At 42.4% G+C, this 22,100-nt stretch overlaps 2 protein-coding genes across 11 annotated transcripts in view; one reads left to right on the top strand and one right to left on the bottom strand.

The window, feature by feature from the left end:
• Positions 1-22,100, top strand: part of BRF1 (BRF1 RNA polymerase III transcription initiation factor subunit) — a 178,972-nt gene that overhangs the window by 77,372 nt on the left and 79,500 nt on the right. For 7 of the 8 annotated variants that reach the window (XM_054200636.1, XM_054200639.1, XM_054200640.1 and 4 more), the window contains 3 exons: positions 4,373-4,445; positions 12,778-12,927; positions 14,571-14,664. In XM_054200636.1, coding sequence (XP_054056611.1) covers positions 4,373-4,445; positions 12,778-12,927; positions 14,571-14,664 — 317 coding nt within the window. Of the gene's footprint in view, positions 1-89; positions 207-4,372; positions 4,446-12,777; positions 12,928-14,570; positions 14,665-22,100 lie in introns of those variants that run through there. The other variant, XM_054200644.1, reaches the window with a different exon arrangement.
• BTBD6 (BTB domain containing 6) lies at positions 6,445-9,799 on the bottom strand. 3 transcript variants are annotated; one of them, XM_054200648.1, is made up of 5 exons: positions 9,233-9,798; positions 8,739-9,036; positions 8,465-8,555; positions 8,063-8,181; positions 6,445-7,835 (listed from the first exon to the last, which is right to left on the bottom strand). In XM_054200648.1, the coding sequence occupies exons 2-5, from the start codon at positions 8,945-8,947 to the stop codon at positions 6,803-6,805; spliced, it is 1,452 nt and encodes a 483-aa protein (XP_054056623.1). In that variant the 5' UTR covers positions 8,948-9,036; positions 9,233-9,798; the 3' UTR covers positions 6,445-6,802. The 3 variants fall into 3 exon arrangements, with proteins under 3 accessions (XP_054056623.1, XP_054056621.1, XP_054056620.1); XM_054200646.1 differs by having other exon boundaries at positions 9,285-9,798; XM_054200645.1 differs by having other exon boundaries at positions 8,739-9,799.

Raw genomic sequence — 22,100 nt, 5'->3', positions numbered from 1 at the left:
AATTTATGGAATTTAGGGTCAAGCAAAAACTTTAATTGAATGATTGCAGCTTGATTTTTTTTTTTTTTTTTTTTTTTTTTTTTTTTTGCTACTCTGTGACCTGGTAACTGTATGAATGGGAGATTCCCTGTTTTCCAAAGAGAATTTAAAATTCTGGAAGGTGTTAGACTGATGAACAGCTGAATTCCCATGTTACTGGAAACGAGGTATTTGTTGTTATTTCTAGAAGTGGAAATATATTGGTATTTGTGAACGCATCAGGCATGATGTGAAAGCAAGAGGAAATTATGAAAGGGTAAGAGTCCCTATGGAAGTGTCCCTTTGAAATCAGCATCTGATGACTGATAGATGTGAAATGAAAAGACTGTGTCTCCAAAAAATACCGTGAAGGGCAAAGAGTACAACGAGTAGAAGGATCTTTCTGTAAAAATGTAATTGAATAATTGGAAGCCATTCCTTCCCGAAATGCCCCTTTTAACTAATATAAAGTTTTCTGTAACAAGAGCAGAAATAAACTATTGGTAAAGGACAACATCTTAGAGAATCTGAAGTTCTCCTGTAAAAACTTAAGGGTAAAACCAGCCGCTTTCTTGCAGTGCCTTGATGAGCACATACTTTTTGTCTGAAAGATGTCTTCCTGCTGAAGAATCTGGTTGTTTTTTTAAAAAAAAAAAAAAAAAAAAAAACCAACAAAAAAAAACCCCAAAAACAAAACCAAAAAACCTCAGTTGCAGGTCCATACGTTTGTAAACTTACCCTGTGAACTGAACGTAAAATAATATGGTAAAAACTGTGAGGGTATGCAGATATTTTTAAATATCCCCTCTGACAGAAGTTGACACCACTCTCTGTTGTATTAGGTGTTGATGTGCAAACCTAGTGATTACATCAAGTTTAGGAAATTTTAATATCTGATGAAAATACACAAACAAAGAGCACAAGTCTTGTGAAAGTCCATAAAACAGTTGTTACATTTTGACAATTTTGACTGGGGAGAGTTTGGGGAAACACTGTTTTTCACTATGATCCTTTAAAACTAAGAAGGGGGAAAAGAGGCTGAAGTTGATGTGGTAAGCTTTAAAGCTGCACCAATTCAAGTCTAAGCCAGAGACATCCTTTTAGAAGGGCATTTTTGTTTATTCATCGTTCGAAGGACTCATATAAAATTAGGTTTTATGAATGCAAATGTCATATGGTTCTAAATTTGGAGCGTTAAGCTTTTGAGAGATTGGAGTATATGAATTTTTATAAGAAGTTCTTAATGAAGAAAGAACTAGAAATTAAAGTAGGCCTCTAAATTAATTCTCTTAATTTCTAAGCTTAATGGAGTGCAAAAAAACCGTACAAATGATGAGAGTAAAGAAAGACTCAATGTATATGCCTATTATACATCATATCTCATCTGTCAGAGGTTGTGTGCGTGAGTAATAGTTGAAATTAGTGACAGTGGCATAAAATTTTAGTGAAAGGGCCTTCTTCCACTAAACCCACAAGTTCTTAAATGTTGTGTTTCAGCAGTTCAGTGCCATTACAAATTTCTGAGTGAGCTTTATGCCATCTTTAGTTTCCCATTTATGAGAAATGCCCCAGAACCTGTGAATATCTGGTAACTTTTAAAGATGAGAAGTGTATTGTTTGAGAGGACCTGATGTCTCTCTTCCTGGATTTTCCAGGAAAAATGGAAGCAATTAAGTATTCCTGTTTCTTTTTGTGACTTTACCCTGGCATTAAAAACGTGTGAGCTTGATGAGGAAAACCATATAAAGCATGTAATCCACTGTATATTATGCTTTCTTTCTAAACTGGTAGTAACCAGAAACTGCGAAGAAATGCACTTGTGATCAAAAGAAAGAAATTCCCTGATGTACCATTTCTATTTGAATTTATTATTTTGTGTAAATTCACTGCCTGCACCTTGAAGTTGGTCATAAAACACTGATGATGTGGGTGAAGTGGAAAAGCAGGTTAGATTTAAGTACATTACTGCTCAAATAGACCATGGATCTGGAGACTTTTAGTTAGGCTAAGGAGAGGAAGACAAACAGTCATCGGGGAATTTTATTATGCGTTTGTCTTTGCTTTAGATTTAATTTGGCACCCACTTTGATTGTTAGAACTTCACTAAAAAACCCTGCTTCTTTATGCCTCTTCATATTTATTTGTTCTTTGATGATTGCAATTATGGAAAGTTTGCTTGGGAGTTAGAGTGTGCCATGGTTTGGGGACTCACATCAAGTTATTTGGATGTCGTGACAGAAAAAGCCAGAGGGAGAAATAATTGTTTGAATTTGAGGTGGCTATTTTTTTTTCTAGACTAAAATGAAAGAACTAGATGAGTTTGTGAAGTCTCTGATGGAAACATCATATGTACTTGGCTCCACTGAAGTAACTTTATTGATTTGTGCGGTGAAATCGTCCTTGCAGAATGAGATCTAAGTGATGAGGCTTAAGATTTATAGTAACTTGGTCGGCCAGCTTAGAAGGCTGAAACTACAGCCAAACCCCCACTCTTTATATTAATATTTCCTAGACAAAAGGTCAAAACAAGCCATTCCAAACTTGCAGTGAATCTAGAGCATCTAAAGCCAACTGAAACACTGCAGATATTTTGCTGTAGTAATGTCTGTTGTCTCTGTGGCCCATGGAAAGTCACGTGCTCTCAAACTCCTATATGAATTGCCAGATTCAGTAGGGGCTTATTTTTCTGTATAAAATTTGGTGACTTATATCCTAAGAAATGTACTTCTTATTCAAATGATGTATTTTGTTCACTTACTTCCCATAGAACAGTATTTCTGTGTTGTCTGGTATTTCAGGAAAAAAAGGATGGTAACTTTTAAGACTACATTCTTGTACCTTCTAGACCAGTCCAACCATTGGTCAGACAAAGCATGGAACATATTCAATACTTTCCGCTAAATAGGCAATGAATTAAGATTATATAATGTACACTTGATTGGGCAGTCACTTCCAGGATACATGATCATTCTGAGGATTTCTTTGAAGGTTCTTATTTTTAAAATTTTTTAAACTTGAGAAAAATTCATGTGAAGATCACTTTCCCCTGAAGAAAAATTTTTGAAGTGCTAGGTGAAAATGTGTCAGTATTTATGTATTCTTTAAAATATATGGATTTATTTTTGCTGGCTTGGTAGAAGCATCTATACACTTGGGAGGAAAGCTTACTTAAACTAACGTTGGTAAAGCTCTTTTGTGAAACTGAGAGAATATACTTAGTTACAGGACTTTTTATTTCCATAGACTTGTACCATAATCAACAACTCGGTTGTGTAATTGACTGCTCAGTAAACACTTTTGTTATCCTCGTATAGGAAAGAGAGGGCCAGTTCTGTTACATGAAAGCAATAGAGTATATACTATCCTAAAAATAAGTAAAAAAAAAAAAAAAAATCTATTTGTTTGTAGTGTAGGAGGATGAAGGGGTTTTTTTATACTAACTTTGACCTTTATATGTGCCTTGGGGGGAGCAAGGTGCTCATGGAGCTTCGTGGGAACATTTTGGGCTGATCGGGAACTGAAGTATATCCTGCCTTTCTTGCTGACCACAAAAACACATCTTAAGATAGTGAAAGAAAACTTCCTCAGACTTTTAAAATACAAATGTAGTTGCCTATGCTATAAATTGCAAATCAGAGTACGAAGAAAGAGTAACTCCTCCCTTCAGTTTACATCCTCCTGAGTGCGGCAGTGAAGGAGGGGAGGAGAGCAGGGCTCTGTCCCTGGCTCTTAAGCAGGTTTCCTGTGGATTAGGGTTTTTCTGAATTTATGTATTTATCTTTTTTTAATGTAGGGTGATATGGGGCAATGTCCAAACAAAATAACCCTTGGGGCATACAGCACCACTCCTTGCTGTGGTGGAAAAGTTTGGTGTGTGCTTGTGCAATACTTAATTATCCCACTTCACATGATCATGCAGAGCTGAAATTTGCACTAACTTGCGAGGATGTGCTCAGGCTTTGTTACGTTACACGATAAATGACACTTTATATATACTGATATTCTATTAAAGTCTACTTAATGCTGTAGGAGCTTAGGTGACAACTGTAAAATTGTCCAAGTACTATGGAGCAACACTGAGCCTACTGAAGTGCATGATGAACAACTTTTTTTAACTTTTTCAGTATAAATCTACACTTTGATTTACAATGCTAAATTGTGCAGCTTTTGACAAGCACCAAGTATTATTCTGTACCTATGAATATTACTTGTATTACTTCAGTTGAATTTTTTTTAAAGCAGGTTGTTTAAGATTTCCAAAGTTGGGCGTTTTTTTTTTTCCTTTCCATATAAATGCTATTAAAAACATTTGTGGCTTAAGATTTAAATAATGCTTTTTTTTGTCTTTTAATAGGTGAATGTCTATGTGCTGGGAAAAACTTTCCTTCTGTTGGCCAGAGAACTCTGCATAAATGCTCCAGCCATAGGTATTTCTTTTTATGAGTTGACTTTTGAGTATTTGGATGTATTTTCTGCATGGTTACTTGACAAGGATATATATGTATGTGTGTATATATACATAGTATTGTGTGCTAAATACCAAAATGGTAATTTAAAAATGAAACTAGAATCAATCCGGGCAGAAGAACATTGCTGACTATGAGAGCCTGTTCTCCTGTACGTGAGAGTTTTTTGGGACCTAGATGCTATTTTCTTTTACAAATAATTTTGTTGCTTTTTCCAAGAGTAGTTTAGACTATACTAAGACAATGGGCTGATGTATAACAAATTGTGTGCGTCTACAAGCTCACACAGGCCTGTCACGCTTCACTTCCATAGAGATGCAACATTTGATAAATATTTGCCAAATTTACTATCTGTCCGTTGCCTGTAGCTGAGCTGTTCAGTGCTTGAAATACAAGTGGCTTGATGGAAAATGAGGAGCAACTTTTTCCAGGCATATGAATAACTTTTTGATTAGTAAGCTATCACTGAAATCATAATGCAGTGATAGGAAGGTGGGTTTTAACCTGTCCAAAGGGTAAAAAAAAAAAATTTAAAAAAAAGGCAAGCTATTGTCTAGGCTGTAGCTTTTAAACCATGGGAATTTATGCCAATTCCAGTTAAAAGAGTGTGTTTATGGAGAGGTCTTGTGACTGTAACCCACCTCTGCGCAGGAATTTTCTTCCTGTATCTTTACCCACTCTCACTCCCACTCTCCTTAATCTGTACTGAGAGAATCAGATGCCTTAGCATTCAAGAACGACACACTCGCACACCCCTTCAGATGTACTCAGCTGGGCACATAACTGCCTGCCTTTGCAGCAGGAGTACCAGCAGCTCACACACTGAACATCGTCATAACGGCATCCAGATAGTATGTGGCAGTGCGCAGCTATCAGCCATCATGGTGTGCTGGCTTTGTTAGGGTAGCTTCATGTCTCGTAAAAAGTTCTTGTTTCCAGTAATTCAGTTGCTGCCTTATTTTTAATTACTACCTCTTTTTTTTCTGAGAGAGAGAGAACAAGTGAAAATGAATGCAGCTTAGGAAAAGACAAACAGAAAACCCCGTGAAATTAATGTAGAGGTACTCGTTATAAATGGAAAAGCATACTGGTTTAGACTGCTGTTAGAGTATTCTTTCCAAAGTCGTCATGAGAAGAGAGATTTATAAAACCCAGCATTTCTAATTGGCTTATGTGTAATGATTGTCACTTATCTGTAATGATTGACACTTGAGAAAAACATCTACTTCTAACACTCTGAGAAAAGTTAAAGGGTGCTAGCTATAAATTGACTGCTGATAGTGCAGATCTTAGATCTATGGCATTTTTTCTATGTTTTTAGAAAAAAAGAGAGCAGCTTTTGTTTCAAGGTGGCTTATTTTTAATTAGCAATTTTGAGTGAACTTAAAGACCATATTGCAAGTATTTCTCTAATGCCTGCTCCCAAACGTGAGGATGGGATGTATGTTTAGAATAGTGGCTGCCAGTATTACAGCTCTGGGCTAAGTCTGTGATAAAGCCTGTTGCTGCATTAAGCTTCATCTCGCTGTCTTGACTCTGGCCATTCAAGTGGGGTGCAGTTTGACAGGTGTGAGCGTCGGTGTCGCTGTTCGCTGGGCAGGCTGGAGGTTAACTCAGATAGATGATGGGTGTGAATGGGCATTAGGAGCTTTCAAATATAACCACAGGATCATTTTGATCAACTCCGATTACACTCATGGTTTGCCTATCTTAGGCAACACGCAAAAACCCCTGACCTTCTACAGATGTCAGCTCCCTTTTTCGTGAAGGAAAATAAAGGCTGGTGATGGATACTCTCAGTTACCAAGCAAAGGAACCTTTGCAGTTGCGGTGATAGCTAATGCCCTATGTAGATGCATACAGGGGGACAGCCTACACGATCACCACCCCTGCTAACTGTACCATAGATGAATTAACAGACACAAGCCATAAGGGTGAGCAATTATCAAGTACGCAGGACTTAGGGCAAGTAAAAACATTTTATATTTCACAGATTCATAAACTGCTCTAGTTTAGAACATTCTGTTTAAGTCAGCTGCAGTCTGCAAGTTAGTTATCTATATACAAAATAAATGCACAGTACGTGCGAAATTTAACATTTTTCTGCTTTTTGCAGTCTTAATAATTAAGTCAAATAGCTTATGAATAAATAAAATAAGATTAAATTCAAGAGCATTCCTTCACTTATTTGTATAGCCTGATGTAGCAGATAGGTAAGTAGCGTAACATTCCATACTGCTGCAGAGTTCATAGTAAAACTGAAAAATCCCTTAAATGTGCATCGTTGCAGTACTGGAATACAATCAAGGTGAAATGCATCATGCATAGAAAATGAGCTCAGGTATTTGTCCTCCTTGTACTCCGGTTCCATTAGTACTGTCCGAGGAGCACTGGAACTGGAATGTCACTTTCCCACACTGCACTTCAGTCATTCCCTCTTGCCCAAAGTAACTGAGTTCATTACCGTCGAGAATAGCACTTACATTGTAAAATGTATCTTGCTCAACCTGCACAGGGTGTTCAAACCACACAGAGAAAGTGTTACTGGAACCGTCAGAGGTAAACTTTGTCAGATTTTGAGCAAGGACAACGCCTAAGCGCTTCAGTTCAATTTTGACACTGTATTCAGCTTTGCCACAGCTTGACCCATACAATCCCAGTCCTGCTATAAATATCCGTTTGTCTACGGCAAACTGAATACTGTCACACCGCCCTCGGTACCTCCACTGATTGCTGCGATATGCAGACGACTGAAATCGATGGCATCGCTGAGGTACGAGTCCTTTTCTTTTTGTCAGTGGAAACTCTAGTTTGGGTTTATTTGCGGCTGTGTACCATAAGAATATGTTGTGAGTTTCCTCAAGGGTGAGGATGTCAGACTGGGCAGCTCCATTGGCAAACTCTTCCAAAGTCATGGTCGGAATCCGCACCAAGTACAAAGCTTTTCCTAATACATTCCTCTTGTTGCGTGGCGTAACCGGCAGCCCTTGCCGTTTGCATTCAGCCTCTGCCCAGTTGAGAACAGCCTCGAAAACTACCACTTCCTTCGTGTTGAGTGCCTCCCGGGTCACAATGATCTCTAGTGTTTGTTGATCTATCTCACAGAAGCCCTCTGACTTCAGTGCCATTTCTGCTTGAGCATCAATCACTTCCCAGCAGCGCTGCGTCAGCTCTGGCTCCTCAAAGAGCCTGCTCTGAGACAGCAGGACACAAGCGTTCTTCGCTTCTAAACTGGTCTCCAGAAAATTGACGCAAGCCTTTGCTAGGGCCGGCACGATGTACTTCTTGGCAGCATACAGTGTAGCCAGAACTGTGTCAGCTTCCAGGTCTATTTCATCACTATACATGTATCTAGATGGGGAAAAAAAAATAGTTTCTTAGGGAAAAACAAAAATACAGGCCATGAAAGATTGATCTATAGTCATCTTTGCTGGCAATGCATCTGACATTGAGTATTTGTCAGCACATTAAGTAAACAGTAATAAGTGCATATTGCACAATGCCAATTAGGAGATGTATATTTTATAAGCTACTTTGATTCTGTCCACGTAATTAGTAGACGTGTAGTGGCCACTTACTTTAATAGGATTAAGAAGGCTGCAGGTTCCACATCTGGTATATGGATTTCAGATTTGACCTCTGCGAGATCACCATAAAACATAGCATAGAAGACAGAGCTACCAACTGCCAAAACATACTGGAAAATAAAGAGAGAGAAACCTCAGTGATATGTACCAGTAATAGCTGAGCGTGCTGGCTTTCACCAAGAGCTACACTTAGGGAAAGTTAAAAGCTGCAGTGGAGGCAGAAGGCTGCCTTAGACTGTTCCCTTTAATTGCAGCATACGTGAATTACTTTTGGGATTAGATGAGCACTGTAATTAGAGAAAAGAAAAAAAAAAAAGGGAACCTAGTTGTAAGGCAGGGGGAAAAGGCGAGACGCACAGCAGTATGAAAGAGCCAAAAATTATCTGCGCAAACCTTATGGGCAGGAACTTTCTTGGATGCCCCCGGCGGGCCCACGATGAAGTGAACGTCAGCCATGAGTTCGTTATTGAACATCAGCGCGTTCCTGCAAGCGAGGGGAGAAGCCCCGTTAGCGGCGGGCAGCCCCTCGCCTGCTCCCGGGGCCTCCCCCGCGGCTCCGGCCCCGGCCCGTCCCTCACGCCCGGACGCGGGGCAGGTGCCGGGGGCCGGGGCACCGGTCTCCCGCCCGCGACGGCCGGGGAAGGGTCCGGCGGGTCCCGGCCCTTACCTCTCCCGCAGGGTGGGGTGGAAGGACTGCCAGTTGGAGCTCTCCAAGTTGTTGTTGTTGAGGTTCTGGAGCTGGGGCGGCGGGGGCGGCTGGGCGCTCTGCTGCAGCTGCAGGGCGTTCTTCTTGCTGTTGGCAGCGGTGGCGGCGGCGGCGGCGTTACTGTTTGCGATGTTGGTGTTGGTGCTGGCAGGGTAAAGTTCTGCAGCCATCTTCTTCTTCAGGGACAGGGGCACTATCTCATAGCATCCTGGCACCTTGCCGTTTGACCTCACACTCTTTTTGGACTTCTTTAAGGTCTCTGGAAGCAGAAGAAAGAAAGTCAAACACTTCATGATCCTGCCATTGAGGCAACCATGGGGCAGTGGCATGAGCAAGAGAACTAACAAATCCCAAATGCGAGTCCCACTATCTGGATATTTTGTATGCTTCTAGATGCAGGGTGGCTTTTTTAAATTTTTAATTTTTTTTTGGTGTGGGTTACAAGCCCGACGCACCTTTCCGTGGGGGAAAGGGATGATGCTGTATCGGATCGGTGCCAGCGCTCACCTTGGCTCGTAGGGGGGCTCCCAGCCTCCACGGCCCTGCCACGACTGCAGCGGGGGACCCGAGCGGGGCTGGCAGGCAGTTCCTTCCCCCGAGGACAGAGGAGAAAAAAATATAGAAGGAAAAAAAAAAGCGAAAGCCAAAATCCAGCAACAACGGAACCCCACAAATCCAGCCGAGGCGGTGGGTCAGGACCGAGAGTCAATCCACAAATCCTCCGGGTGCAGCAGCCCGGCCAGGGTGAAGCGCAGCCAGCCGCCCGATCCCCCGCGCTCCGCTCCGTCCTTCCCCGCCCGCCGGGGGCACATCCGCGGCGGCCGCGCCGGGCCGGGCCGTGGCGAGGCGGCGGCTCCCTGCAGTCCCGTTCCCGGGCGGCCCCGCCGCCGTTCGCACCAACTTTCCTCCTCTCCTCCCCGCGGAGGCGGCCGCCGCCACACGGCGCTGCTCCTCCGCGCTGCTCCCGCCCCGCGTCGGGGGCGTTGCTGGCCGCCGGGCGCCCCGGCTCCTCGGCGGCGGGCGGGCGGGCGGCGCTGCCCCGGGCGCTCCCCTCACGGCGGCGGCGGGATGCGGCGCGGCTCTGCCGGGCCCTGCCTCCGCCTCCCGCCCTAATAGGCAGCCGCCGCGACGCGCGTCACGGCCGCCCGCGCCAATGGGGAGCGCCGGGGCGCGGCGGGGGGAGCCGCCCCCCGCCCCGCCGTGTGTCAGTCTTCCGCGCGCACCCAGGGTGCCCCCCCCCGCGCCCGCCCGGGGGCGCTCGGCGCCGGTGCGCCTGTACGTGCGCAGCGCCGAGCGGCGGCGGCGGGGACCCGCCGTCCCTCAGCCGCTCCATGTCGCGTCCCCTCCCCCCGCCCCGGATTACCGCAGCGGGAACAAGCGCGGCGGGGAGGAGGGGGAGGACACGGGGGACCGGCCCATGGTGGGGCGGAGCGGCCCCGGGAGCGCACCGACCTTCCCGACCGGCCCGGGCGGGGGCGCCGCCGCGCCGCGCACCGCCCCATTCCGCTCCGCTGCCGGGCTGCCCCGCCGGGGCCGGCGCCCGGGGCGGCTTGGGGCACGGCCGGGGCGGAATTATTTAAAGGAAATTTTAAGTTTTGTTGGGTTTGGTCCTGTCCCCCCCCACCCCCCCACCCCCCTTTTTTTGGCAGCCCCGAAGCTGCCGTGCACCGGTTGTGCGGCCCCCCCCGGCCTGGGTCGCCGCCCGCCTGCCGGGGAGGTTCCTGCGGGGGACTGAGCCTCTTCCCGCGGGGGTGGGCACGGCCTGGCTCCTCTCCCCGGTTACTCGTTTTGGTGGGAAGGTCACTCTTTTAAGTAGTTGCCTAGGAATTTCTCTATATTCGTGTTAATGACTATGTGGCATCTAGGTACTTCCAAAAGTCCAAGTCACGAGTGGGATATGGAGAGAAGGGAAAGTCATGAGAAAAACAGCAGCTTCTTTCCAAAAAAAAAAAAAAATAATGATTTTCTTGGTACCAGCTTCATGGCCCCTGCAGTCCCCGTTCAGGAAAGCCGAGGGGTTTTGCCACACTTGAACTTGCTCCCTCGTGTGCAAGGGCTCCAGTCTCAGGGGTGTCCCTGAAGGCAAAGGGGGCTCATCTGGGAGTGGGACGCTCTTGGTGCATTTTTAGTACCCATGGAACGATTTGAGGTGTTTGGGTTGTACAATTTAAAAAACTATATATTTTTTATTTTTTAAAAATGTTTGCATCTGTGCGGGACGTGTTTATGTTAACTTTGGCCCTGCATTTAATTTAGGTACGGGTAGTATGGCGTTCTAGCCACTTGCAGCCTCTTTAAGGCTTTTCACTTAAAACCAGCCCCCATATTCATTTTCTGGCTGTTTGGTAGCTTCAGAATTTAAACTAAGGACGTGCAATGTTTTGTCAAATGACCTGTGGGCATGAATGCAAGCAGAAATGTCTGAACAGCCACAATGCAAATGCGTGTAAACGCTCCTGAAACTCCGCTCGGAAGAGAAAGCTGTGAATTGCCTGGCTCTGCTCCACTGCAGAGGAGCCGAAGTTGGGCCCTCCCAGGATAGCAGGAGATGGGGAAGCAAACCGGGCATGGCTGTGTGACACCACACGCGTTTCTGTAGTGCGAAGAGCAAAGTTTAGATCTGTTGAACCCCAGGCTATCACTTCTGAAAGTTTTTTTTTGGTTTTTGTTGAATTTTGGACATTTCTGTTGAGTACAGTTTTATAAAATCATACTTCGAAACACAGAACAACTGCCCTTAAGAATCATGGGTACTGGTTACTTTTTCCTAAACCTTTGATTTTTAGGGTTGTGTTGAGGAGGTGGCTGCGCTTGGATGTTTCTTTATTTTTGAGGGAGAGGTGTTTGGAAGTTTTTGCTTGATAAATGCTTTCATTTTGATGCTTCTGCAGGGCTGACAGGCGTAATCACCTTCGACGTGATCTTGGTAATTGTGGCTAGCAAAAGGGCATTATTGTTAGAACTTGGTGCTAAATGAAACGGTTTTGATTAATTGTAAATCCGTGAGATTGTTCCAGTGTTTCGAGCTGAATTTTCATCTTTATCAGTTTAAGTGCCCACGTAGGGGATCAGCTAAAGGAAATTGAGTTGAGACTAATAGTTAACGATTTACCGTACATTGTGGATTTTCGGTCAAGTGATAAAAGGCTGGCAGGAAATGAGAAACTGATACCTCAAATAAGAGTAAACATGTGTTAAGTGTAGCTTTTACAAGATTGTTTGATAAATTATAAATTGGTTTAGGCAAAGCACAGTCCGTACCGATGTATTTCAGTTAGTTTTAAGCTGGTAACACCAACGCTTGAAATAAGTTTATACATCTGGAGGCAGATCCGTGGCTGATGTAAATTGTCGTAGCGCTGTTGACGTTAATTGGGTTCCAGCAATTTATGCCGATGGAGTGTATGCCTTAGTATCTGTGATAAACACTGTTTTTTGGTGTTGGAATATGAGTCTGAGAAGGAGCGTGAATTAACTGTGAAGATGTAAGTAGACTTTTGTTAGGGACATAGGGTTTTAAGTAAATGAATTTTTTTCAGAGCTTAATTTGTAGTTAGGTGGGAGACGAGACATGCACGTTACCTTATTTGTTGCTTATTTGTTACCGGATATGTTAAAAGTTGTAGGCCTAAGTTACATCCTCATTCAGCAAAAGCATTTGCAAATGCTTGGCTTTGTGCATAATTTCACTGATACCCATTTAGCCTGCTCACGTGTGGGGAGTCGGCATGTGCAGCCTTGGATCCTGACAAGCATGTTAGAAAAACTTTGTGCAGTGCTTTAAAGGTCTCTTGTCTGTAAAGCGAGAAAGGATTTTGGTTTAGCTTATCTAAAAAGGTGCTGCTAAAGCTTTGTGATGAGAGGATCTGGCCTGGCAGCACAGTCCGCGTTGTTTGCTGAGACGTGAAGTGAGGCAACCGCGACAGCCCACCTGCTCGAGCACCGCGTTCCCTGAATTTAAGGTTAGGATTAGAAATAATTGTATTGCTTTCCGTTGCAGATCCATGTCTGTATATTCCTCGTTTTGCACACATGCTTGAGTTTGGGGATAAGAACCACGAGGTGTCCATGACGGCTCTCAGGCTGTTGCAGAGAATGAAGCGGGACTGGATGCACACCGGCCGCCGGCCCTCCGGGCTCTGTGGAGCAGGTATGTCAGACGCTGGCTGCATCGCTTCCCTGGCAATGGGTTAGATGGGAGAGTCTGGGAGTTGGGAACACATTGAGGACTTTCTCCTTTCCTCGGTGATGCCATATTCTCTGGGTTTTGTGCTGTCAGGCACCTACAGATTATACAGGTCTTCATCGAAATAGTTTCTGAAACTCAAACTTCATTTTTGTCCTTGCTCCTACATTACTTGCTCAGATCCTTTGTATCTCATGTTTTGGATTTTTTAACCTCCTTTCTGGTGCTCCTTTCGCCCCCACTCTGTGCAAGCTCTAGCTACTAAAAGGTTTTTTTTGTCAGCTGAAATGACACCATTAGTGCAAGCACTTTGATTTGTGTCTTTACACAGTCTTATGCAAGAAATGCCCTCTTTGACCTGTTCTGTGAAATTATTTTCCTCTCCTTCTTCATCTTTTTCCAAGCTCCATTGCTGTCATGATGCTTACAAAAAACCTACCGGTTTGGGAGGGCTAGGTTAAAAGGTAGTCAGTACCAGCCAGTGAGGTCAGAGTAATGAAGACTGGAGATAGTCACAGAGTTCACAAATGCGCTTTATTTTATTTGAAAAATGTTACGTGTGCATGCTGGAATGAGAAATAGCACAGAAACCGTAGGGGACCCAGGACTACGCAATCTTCTTGAAATTTCTAGCCTCTTTTGGTTAATAGTACTTGCTTATTGCGCGTTGCTAAAAATTTGAGTATAGGCTCTATGGGAGGCCAGCCTGGTCTTTGATTCACTACATAGACTATATCCACACGAGCAACTAATTTGATTCAACAGACATGGATCAATAAATGGAAGCAGGTGGTGCTGGGTCCCCTACATCCATCCACGCAACATGCAGTTCATGTGCTGTACCGCGGACTGGGTTTAGCTTGGTTCCCCAGCCTAAAGGCCTGTGCCATACCTTGTCTGAAGGACCGGTTGTTAGTTCAGCCCCTGACGTTCCCGCTAGGAACTGGAGCACTTTAATCACATACCTGAAGTGGAGCTCTGCTTTGGTTTCCTCCGAGAGGAATCACTTTTGCATGCTGAAAACAGTTGTGCGCGCTGAGCCACTGCACGATGAAAGGGGGGTGACGCTTCGAATCGGAGCTAGTGGTGTGAATCAACACACTAGTGTAAACGCAGCCAGTACTGGTTATCTAGCTGTGTAGAGGGTCTTGCAGGAGAGCACTTAGGCACTAGGAAGACAGTGATAGTGGCAACAGCAATGAGGATAACAGCTTAAGTGGATTCACTGTTTCGCTTCTGGAAGAGTTGACTGGAGATCTTTTTATTCAGGGCCAGTAAATTCTGCTAAAAAGATGATAGCTTTGAAAGTATGTGAACAACGAGATGTTCTTTTGCTGTATTTGAGTAGCTGGCCGTGGTTTCCCAAATGCTGAAGCACAGAATTTTTCAGGGGGCAATTTGCAATCAGCTTAATTCTATTGGATAGGAAGCAAAGTTTGTGAAGTCAAGTCAATCACCTGTATTCAGGGACACAGCTGAGCATAAGCATTTACAGCTCTGCAGCTGAAGACAGGGACAAAGAGCGGGTATAGCTATCTGACTGCTTTCTGCTTTTCTTCAGGAAGTTTTCCTCTTTTTGACATTGACTTTCTCTGCTTATTCTCTAGCTCTGCTAGTAGCAGCAAGAATGCATGATTTCCGACGTACTGTTAAAGAGGTCATCAGGGTGGTCAAGGTTTGTGAGTCTACATTAAGGAAAAGGTCAGTGCAGTTTTATTGCTTTTATCTTTCGTTTACAGTACTGAAAAGTGGTGTAGTCTAAAATGAATGTATATCGGAGAAAACCAGGTTCTTTTCCTTTGTGCCAAGTGCCAAGAATAAAATAAGTACAACATGTTTTAGCTGGTCGTTTTTAAGTGCTAACACCTGCCTCTTATGTAAGGCCTCAAATGCTTAGCAAAGATGGTAAGGGGCACGGTGCCCATTTAACAGGTGAAGAGTTGAAGGCAAAAATGCTGGGTCAGAAATGTTAACAGTGTTGTCATGTCCTCAGAAGAAATAATTGATCGATTCTCAAAACTCAGGGTGTACTGTGGGATTTTTTATTTTCATTAATCCAGCATACAGTGCTGAAAAGTCTTGTCTTTTAGCTGTTACTGAACAGAACTTTTCAAAATGTTAAACCTTTAGCTGTGCTAAAATGTTCCTTTTCAGTAGTGTTGCACTGCTAATAAATAGAAGACAGCACAGTGAGCCTAATGGTAAGTTCACTGAAGGGCTCAGAAGTGGAATTAGCAGCAGAATGTGTGCCTGAAAGTGGCAATTTCCCTTTGGCATGTTGGTTTTTTTGAAGATGTAGTTGCATTTTCCATGTTTGATAAAGTCAGCAGCCACCCATTTTCCCTCATTTTAGTTTTGAAAAGCTGTAACATTTTCTTTCCTTGTAGGTTCAGTAAAAAATGACATAACTGTGAAATACCATGATTTCTGTCGCCCCCAGTTGGAATTTTTTGTACCACCAATAAATTCTGAAATTTGTTCTACCAAGGTTTGTGTTTGGGAAGCTCCCCTGATGTCTCTCTTTCTCTCCACCTTGCTGAGACCAGCTTAAGCGCATCCAGCCGAGCCTAATACTTGTTAATAATATTCACATCTTAATTGTGAAAAATGTTTTTTTTTTTTGCCCCAGATCCTGTTCCTTTATGGAACAGGAATGATACTATTTCTCTACCGTGCATGAATGATGTAGTGATAAATTTAAAGAGTTTGAAGTGCTTTAAGGTCCTACAGCAATAAGGATGGAGCAGTACAAACGCCACCTTTTTTTCTCTGGTCAACAGGTCATGTGTTTTAATGTGCATTTTGTATGATTCATGATTTATGCACCCACAATCTACTCCAAGATGCCTTGGTTAAATAGTTAAAGTGTTTGTTCTTACTAAGAAAATAAGCATAATAAATTAGAGTTGGAAGGAAAATTAATTTGAGCAATTGTTTCAAGCGAGGAAATCTTACTTCAAAATTCATGCTTTGAAATGTTTACTCAAGTCACACACATCAACTAAAATGACAGCGTTATTTACTTTGACAGGGTAAACGTGACAGCTGAATTATTTTCAGGCAGCTATAATTACAACTGTATTTATCACGAATCTATAAATTTGATTGATGTTTTTCAAATAGGAGCACATTATATAGTATTTAACGAAGGCAAATAAAAAAAATACCTTTGAATAACTGTTCCTGCACTCCAGTTTTTTTCCTCTTCTTTCAAGAATTCCTCTCAAAATGCCATCGAGTAGAAGTTGTCTAAATTAATAAGCACTTGTTTCACATTCTTAAAAATTCCTTTGCTTCTCAGTTTGATGTACAGTTTTATTTCCTTTTAATTATTGCTATAGTTACTCTGGTTTGTAAAGAGCTACTGCTGCTTTGTGTGTTGTGAAGGCGTTGAATGTAATTGGATGGACGCCCATTAATGGTCGGCGTTGGATGCTGCGCTCACTGCTTGATGGCTTTGCCCTGACGGCTCTCGAAGCAAAACCAGACAGGAGCCCAGATAATGCTGAAATGTCCAACCCGCAGGTTCTGCTGTATGGTTTGATTTTGCTCCCAGTTGGCTACACGGCTCCTGGGGAAGCACAGACCATTGCGAGCTGAATTTGCTTTTAGTGCTGACGGACTTCCATGGCAGAAATCTGCAAGGGCAGAGGCGGCAGTGACAGAAGGTGCCTTCTCCCCCTGCCCCACAGAGGCTGCCCAGCAGCTGGCGGGGCACAGGGCTGTGTTTATCAGTGGCTTGGCTGAGGATGCGGGAGCGATGCTTTTTAAGAACGCCTTGCTTGGCTTCCTGTTTCAGGAGGACCCTCAGCAAGGGCTGGCAGCCCTTCCCCGAGGAGGGCACTGTTTCTGGTCCCGTGCAATGCAGCTGATGGGACTGCATACAAGGGGATTAGTTCATCCTGTTCTCCATCAGCTGGAGAGCACCAAGCCCCACGTGCCTGTACCTCTTATTGCCTCTTTGACCGCCTTGTACAGGAGGAGTAGCTCTTAGGAGGAGGTTCACAACAACGTGGTATACCTTCAGGTCATAAAAAATGAATGATCTGATCATAAAGGGAATCTGTTTTGGAAGGAAAAAGTGCCACAGCATGGCCCATGGGCCCCATCACTCATCTTCGAATGAAGAATTCTTGATTTAACCATCTGTGTGATTAAAAAACAGTGTGTGGTTTTTTTAATATGCGTGGGGGTTTTTTGGTAGGATCTTGGTAAGAAAACTTTGTAGTTACTTCACAGGGCCTTCTAGCTTTATGTTTTGAAGCACACAATTAAAATGTAAAGCTTGTTGCTGTTGTTGAAAGTGAACGTATTAAATATTAATAAATGCACTGATAATTCTGTCTCATTTCCAGTCTAATTGAAATGATATTAACTTATATATCACTTTATATATTCAAAGTACTGTACAAATATTAACTAATTAGTCAAGTTGTTATTTTCTGTGTAATCATCTGTGGAGATAGCAGAAATTAACTTTTAATAAACCCAGCTCTTTTATTTAGTTTAATCCTCACATTTGTGCCTGTGTTCAATGCGCCTGTCTTCGCTGCTGCCTTTTTAACCTTTACATACTCTGCCCCTTCATCTGTTTATTCACCTATTGCATACTTTCTCTGCATACTAAATTCTGTCTTATCTGCAGTGAGAATAATTTTTGTGATATTTGTCCATTGTGCATTATCTAATACTGTGCGGCCCTTACGCCTGTTTAAAGATCTTAGACTCTTCTTCAATAGAAATATAAAAAAAATCAGCTTATCTTTGTTAACACTTGCATTTTACTTTGGCTTATTCTCTTTATCTTTAAATTGAGCTGCTTTTTACATAAAAAAATATTTCTTCTCAGTTCCATAAAGTACTATCTGTTAAAAAACCTATTTGTGATGAACTTCAGAAGAAGTAAAGCTTCATTTAGAAGGAATTGGAATGAAGGGCCAGAATAGGTTTAAAGGGTGCATTTTTAAGGTGAATGTTTTTTTTCTTACAACAAAATAGCATTTTGGGGAAGAAAGACAAGACTTGCTATGAAGGAACTCCATTTGTCAGGCTGGGTGGAGATGCTGCAGGGACTTTTATAAATGGGGCCCTTTGCTTGTATTTTGGGGAGCCAGCTACAGCTTTTTCAGTGACTGTATTGGTAGTTTTCTGGAAAAATTAAAGATTCGTGCATAGAGATAAATGTATTGCCTGAAGCTTTCCTTATTTTCATTTCTGCATTATATAGCTCACGTAAGCTTCACGTCCAAGCTCCCAGTGCAGTCTCAAGCCGGGCAGATGTCTGTGAGAGCAGACAAAGGGAGGAGCATGTCTGTACGTGAGACCTCAGTCAGGACGGGAAGAGACGGTAACAGAGAGGCGTGTAGCTGCGAGGTGGCTGTGAGGTTACCTTCCCCAAAATACCAAAGCCGTTATCAAGGCCAGGAGTGAGGGGAAAACCGCAAAGAAGTCTGTGTTTTGCTGTGATCCAAGTAAAGCCGTGCTAAAATGCTGTGAAAGGTACCTGATGAATTAAGTGAGAGCTGTTTACCAAAGGTATTTGAGGATGGCGAAGGGCAGAGGATGCTCAGTAGGTCAGAGTTGCGTAAGCGCTCTTGGTTGAAGTGCAGTATGGGGAGAAGCTTTCGGAAAACTGGGGAAGTTCCCTTGTGTAAAGAAGCTTGTGGTGGTGTCCGCTCTGGTCTCAGCTCAGCAGCCGTGGAGCTCCTTCGCTGGCCACTGTTGTGAATAAGCTAAGAAAGTAAATTGAGAAATATTTTATGTCTCCGGGTAAATAATTTCAAGTGGCTTGTAGATGATTTCCAGAAGTCTTTGTAGTATGGCGAGTGAAATACAATTTGATCCACGCGATTTGGTATTGCATACCTGTGTAAATTGTATTGTCTGTTTTAATGAAAAAAGGTTTCCTTTTTGCGGAATCCAATTTCACAGGCAATGTTCCTTTTTATAAATCTGGCTTCTATACAGCTAGTAAGTGAATACATTAATTAGATTCCTAATATATTTTAGTACTTCATACTTATTTTTAAAATGTCATTTCAAAATTATTTGGTGTCTGTTACTTTTAAAACAATAATTAACTTATTAGCACTAACTCGGGCTTAGATCTTATAAACAGTTTTCTCTGTGTTTGACTTTCCTCATCTGAGTGCCTGTTAAGAAATTAAGCAGCACACTATTTTTCTTTTCCAGGAGATCATAGAGTGTTTTTGACAGACCGCAGCAGAGGAACCATGCTAATAAAACAAAATTTTAAGGAATGCTAAAGCATTTTGTTTCATTAGCGTGGTGTGAACACTTGAATTGTGGGGGAAAAAAATCCCAAGAACAAAAAATTGCAGGTGGTGTAGACTGGAGGGCTTCTGGGATGGCCAGGGAGATCTGTGGGTGGGATTATCGGTGGGCTGACTGTGTGCACGAGTGTTAACCCACGTGAACCGCACGTGTAAGCCTTTGCAGAATCAGGGCTTTAAAATTTATGCTAACGAACTTGGGATAATTTTAAATCTCTGTTTTGGTGTGAGCAAGTAAAAACAACTAATTCTAAAGGGTGCTTTTATGTAGTACAATAAATCTTTCAAGGTATCCCTTCTTGAATACTTGGAAAAACGACAGAGAGTTGCCAGCAAATGAGCACCATAAATTATCAGTCACCAATTAATTTGCAGTAAATGACTGCGTGTGTATGCTCTTAGTCCATTGCAGAAAGAGGTGAAATGTATCAATGTAGTACAGCATGGAAGTTGTTTAAGTGAAAATATTTCTCTTTACGTTGCATTGGGCCAGGGACACAGACAGACTAATTTAGCACAGCTCAGGTGATAAGTTGTAAGTTGTAAAACCACGGTAACTGGATCACCTCTGATTTTGTCCTTACCTTTAGTAATGAGATACTCATTCATATAGGCTTTAAAAATACCTTTTTTATATTGCTGCAAGCACACGTAAAATTATGTACAATGATTACATATAAGGAGATTACACTTCTGTTTATTTACATACTGGTGGTTACTGTGTTTTTTGTGCCATGTAGGAAGCATTTAATAACTATTTCTGGTACGTATTCTGTATTAAGTATCACTTATGGAAGTATGTAAACACATACCCTAAAAGTAGTTCATGCATAAACATCGAATGGCTTGGAAAAAAATGGAGAGAAAAGGATGATGCAAGGGACTGTTAAATTTGTAGTATGAAAAATAGTGATGGTTTGCCACATCGGTGTGAATTCTGAACTTCTCTCCTACGAGTGAGTGCACAGGTTTAGAGCGGTAATCAGCACTGATGAACTTTAAGTTAAAACAGTGGGGATAAACTGCAATATTTTGGTACTTCACTAAGATGCAAAAGTAAATCCCTTACTTTTCCGGAGTTTGCAAACGTTGGAGTTGTCAAATCAGCTGATCTATTACTAGAATATTTATAATTGGTATGGCAGTTGAGATCATGTAGATATCTTGTAAGTTATTGCTTAGGGCTTTAATTCTGTTGTTAATTTGGGAAAAATCAAGGGAATTTAATTACCACCACCAATTTATCTTGCAATAAAGCTTTTTTCATGTATTTCTGCTAACAGAATAAAGCAATAAATAAAGCTTTTTTCATGTATTTCTGCTAACAGTATGTTAATATTCAACTTAGTACTTTTTTTAATCCATTAATAAAATATTTTAAGTACTTTAAAAAGACCTTTCACAACAGGGAGCTTAAAGGGTGACTGCTCAGGCTAAATTTCAGTTTTAAAAAAGCAGTGGTTTCTGAAGTTATAATTTGTTTGCCCTTCTGTACAGAGATCCAGCACAAGATACCTCTGCTTTATGCTGCCTGCTTTCTAGAGCTAGATGCTGAGTGTGTGTCTGAAGGAGGACACTGTGGCTTTTCTGAAATGGTCTCTGCTTAGAAGTCCCTCTCGGACTTTGAACTTGAACTCCTGAAGCATTTGTGAGTTGGACTCCAGAAGCGCTTGTTCTTTTACGTGCTTTGTTGCACCCCACTGCTGCAGAATTTCAATTAAACATTAAAACCGAGCAGTTAGCTGCACACTGGAGTCTTTTTTTCCCTTAGCTGTAGACTAGATTCATAACTCTTCACCGGATGGTATCCCTGAAACAAAACAAAGTGAAAAAAACATTGCTCGTAACTTCAAAATGACTGACCCATTTTCCCTTATTGGGAGCTAAATTAAGTGTGAACAGAATCGGTTTACTGTTTTGCGCACAAAAGTGCTTTATCAGAAGGCGAGGTGTGGTTTTGTCCATAAACGGATGAAACAAAAGCCGTGGAAATTTTTCTTTGAAAAAAATAAAGGGTTGGGGTTAGAGGCAGATGACACCAAGCTCTGGAAAAACTTTTCTCCCAGAGGAATTTGCTTGAAAGAGTTTGCTGTGAGAAACTGTAGGAGGAGGGAGGGTTTATACTGGAAGTTGAGCCCTAGCCTGCGCTGTAGTGGTTGCCTCTGCTTTGACTATAAATAGAAAATACTTGTCTGCCAAATTTCAATTTTTAGAGCCCTTTTGAATGTGTGCCAAGGAAATAATATCTTAATTTGTATATCTGTTTATTTTCCTCCTTCTGTGCATAACTTGAAATGGCAACCCCTATTAGATATTTTTTTTAGATTAACAAAAGTGCAAAATGAACTTGGATATCATTTTTATGTGGGACTTAAAAAATAGCCCCTAGCTATTTTTTTTTTTTTTTTCATGAGGGCGCTCCCTCGCCCCTGAAATTGTTGTGCTTACCATTAAGGTTGCGTCAGTTTTTCTTAGCTGCCAAACTAATGTTACCTTGTTTCATGCAGTGTAGACTGCTGCCTGCATCAGTTTGTTGCCTTGGTGGCATGTGTCCAAACACTGGATAAAATTAAAGAAATGTTTAAAAATATGTAGACAGGATATCAGCCAATGTAAAATGTTGAGGCAGGCAAGCGGTTGGCAAACGCAGGTATTTATTTATACCAAGTTAAAGGAGAAAATGTTGAGTGAACAGCTCGCTCTCCCGCAGAGATGGTGCTCAAGCTGTGATCCTGACCATCGGGGACGGTTCTTCATTGCAGGAGGAAGGCTAGAGCCTTGTGCTTACGACCGGTCAGAAGTGAAGAAATAACGTACTGCTCTAAATTTGGGTTTGCCACTGGG

This window comes from Rissa tridactyla, chromosome 4 (genome assembly GCF_028500815.1).
Source record: "Rissa tridactyla isolate bRisTri1 chromosome 4, bRisTri1.patW.cur.20221130, whole genome shotgun sequence".
NCBI classification, from domain to species: domain Eukaryota; kingdom Metazoa; phylum Chordata; class Aves; order Charadriiformes; family Laridae; genus Rissa; species Rissa tridactyla.
The sequence above is the reverse complement of the archived record's forward strand: the minus strand, read 5'-3'. Positions and strand labels throughout refer to the sequence as shown.

What these genes read in the sequence shown, in the direction of transcription:
- BTBD6 (XM_054200645.1), bottom strand. Translation starts at nt 9,106, where the DNA reads ATGCCACTGCCCCATGGTTGCCTCAATGGCAGGATCATGAAGTGTTTG. An exon ending in CACCCCACCCTGCGGGAGAG is followed by an intron (nt 8,556 to 8,738) that starts GTAAGGGCCGGG and finishes CCTCGCTTGCAG; the next exon opens with GAACGCGCTGATGTTCAATA. An exon ending in AGAAAGTTCCTGCCCATAAG is followed by an intron (nt 8,182 to 8,464) that starts GTTTGCGCAGAT and finishes TTTATTTTCCAG; the next exon opens with TATGTTTTGGCAGTTGGTAG.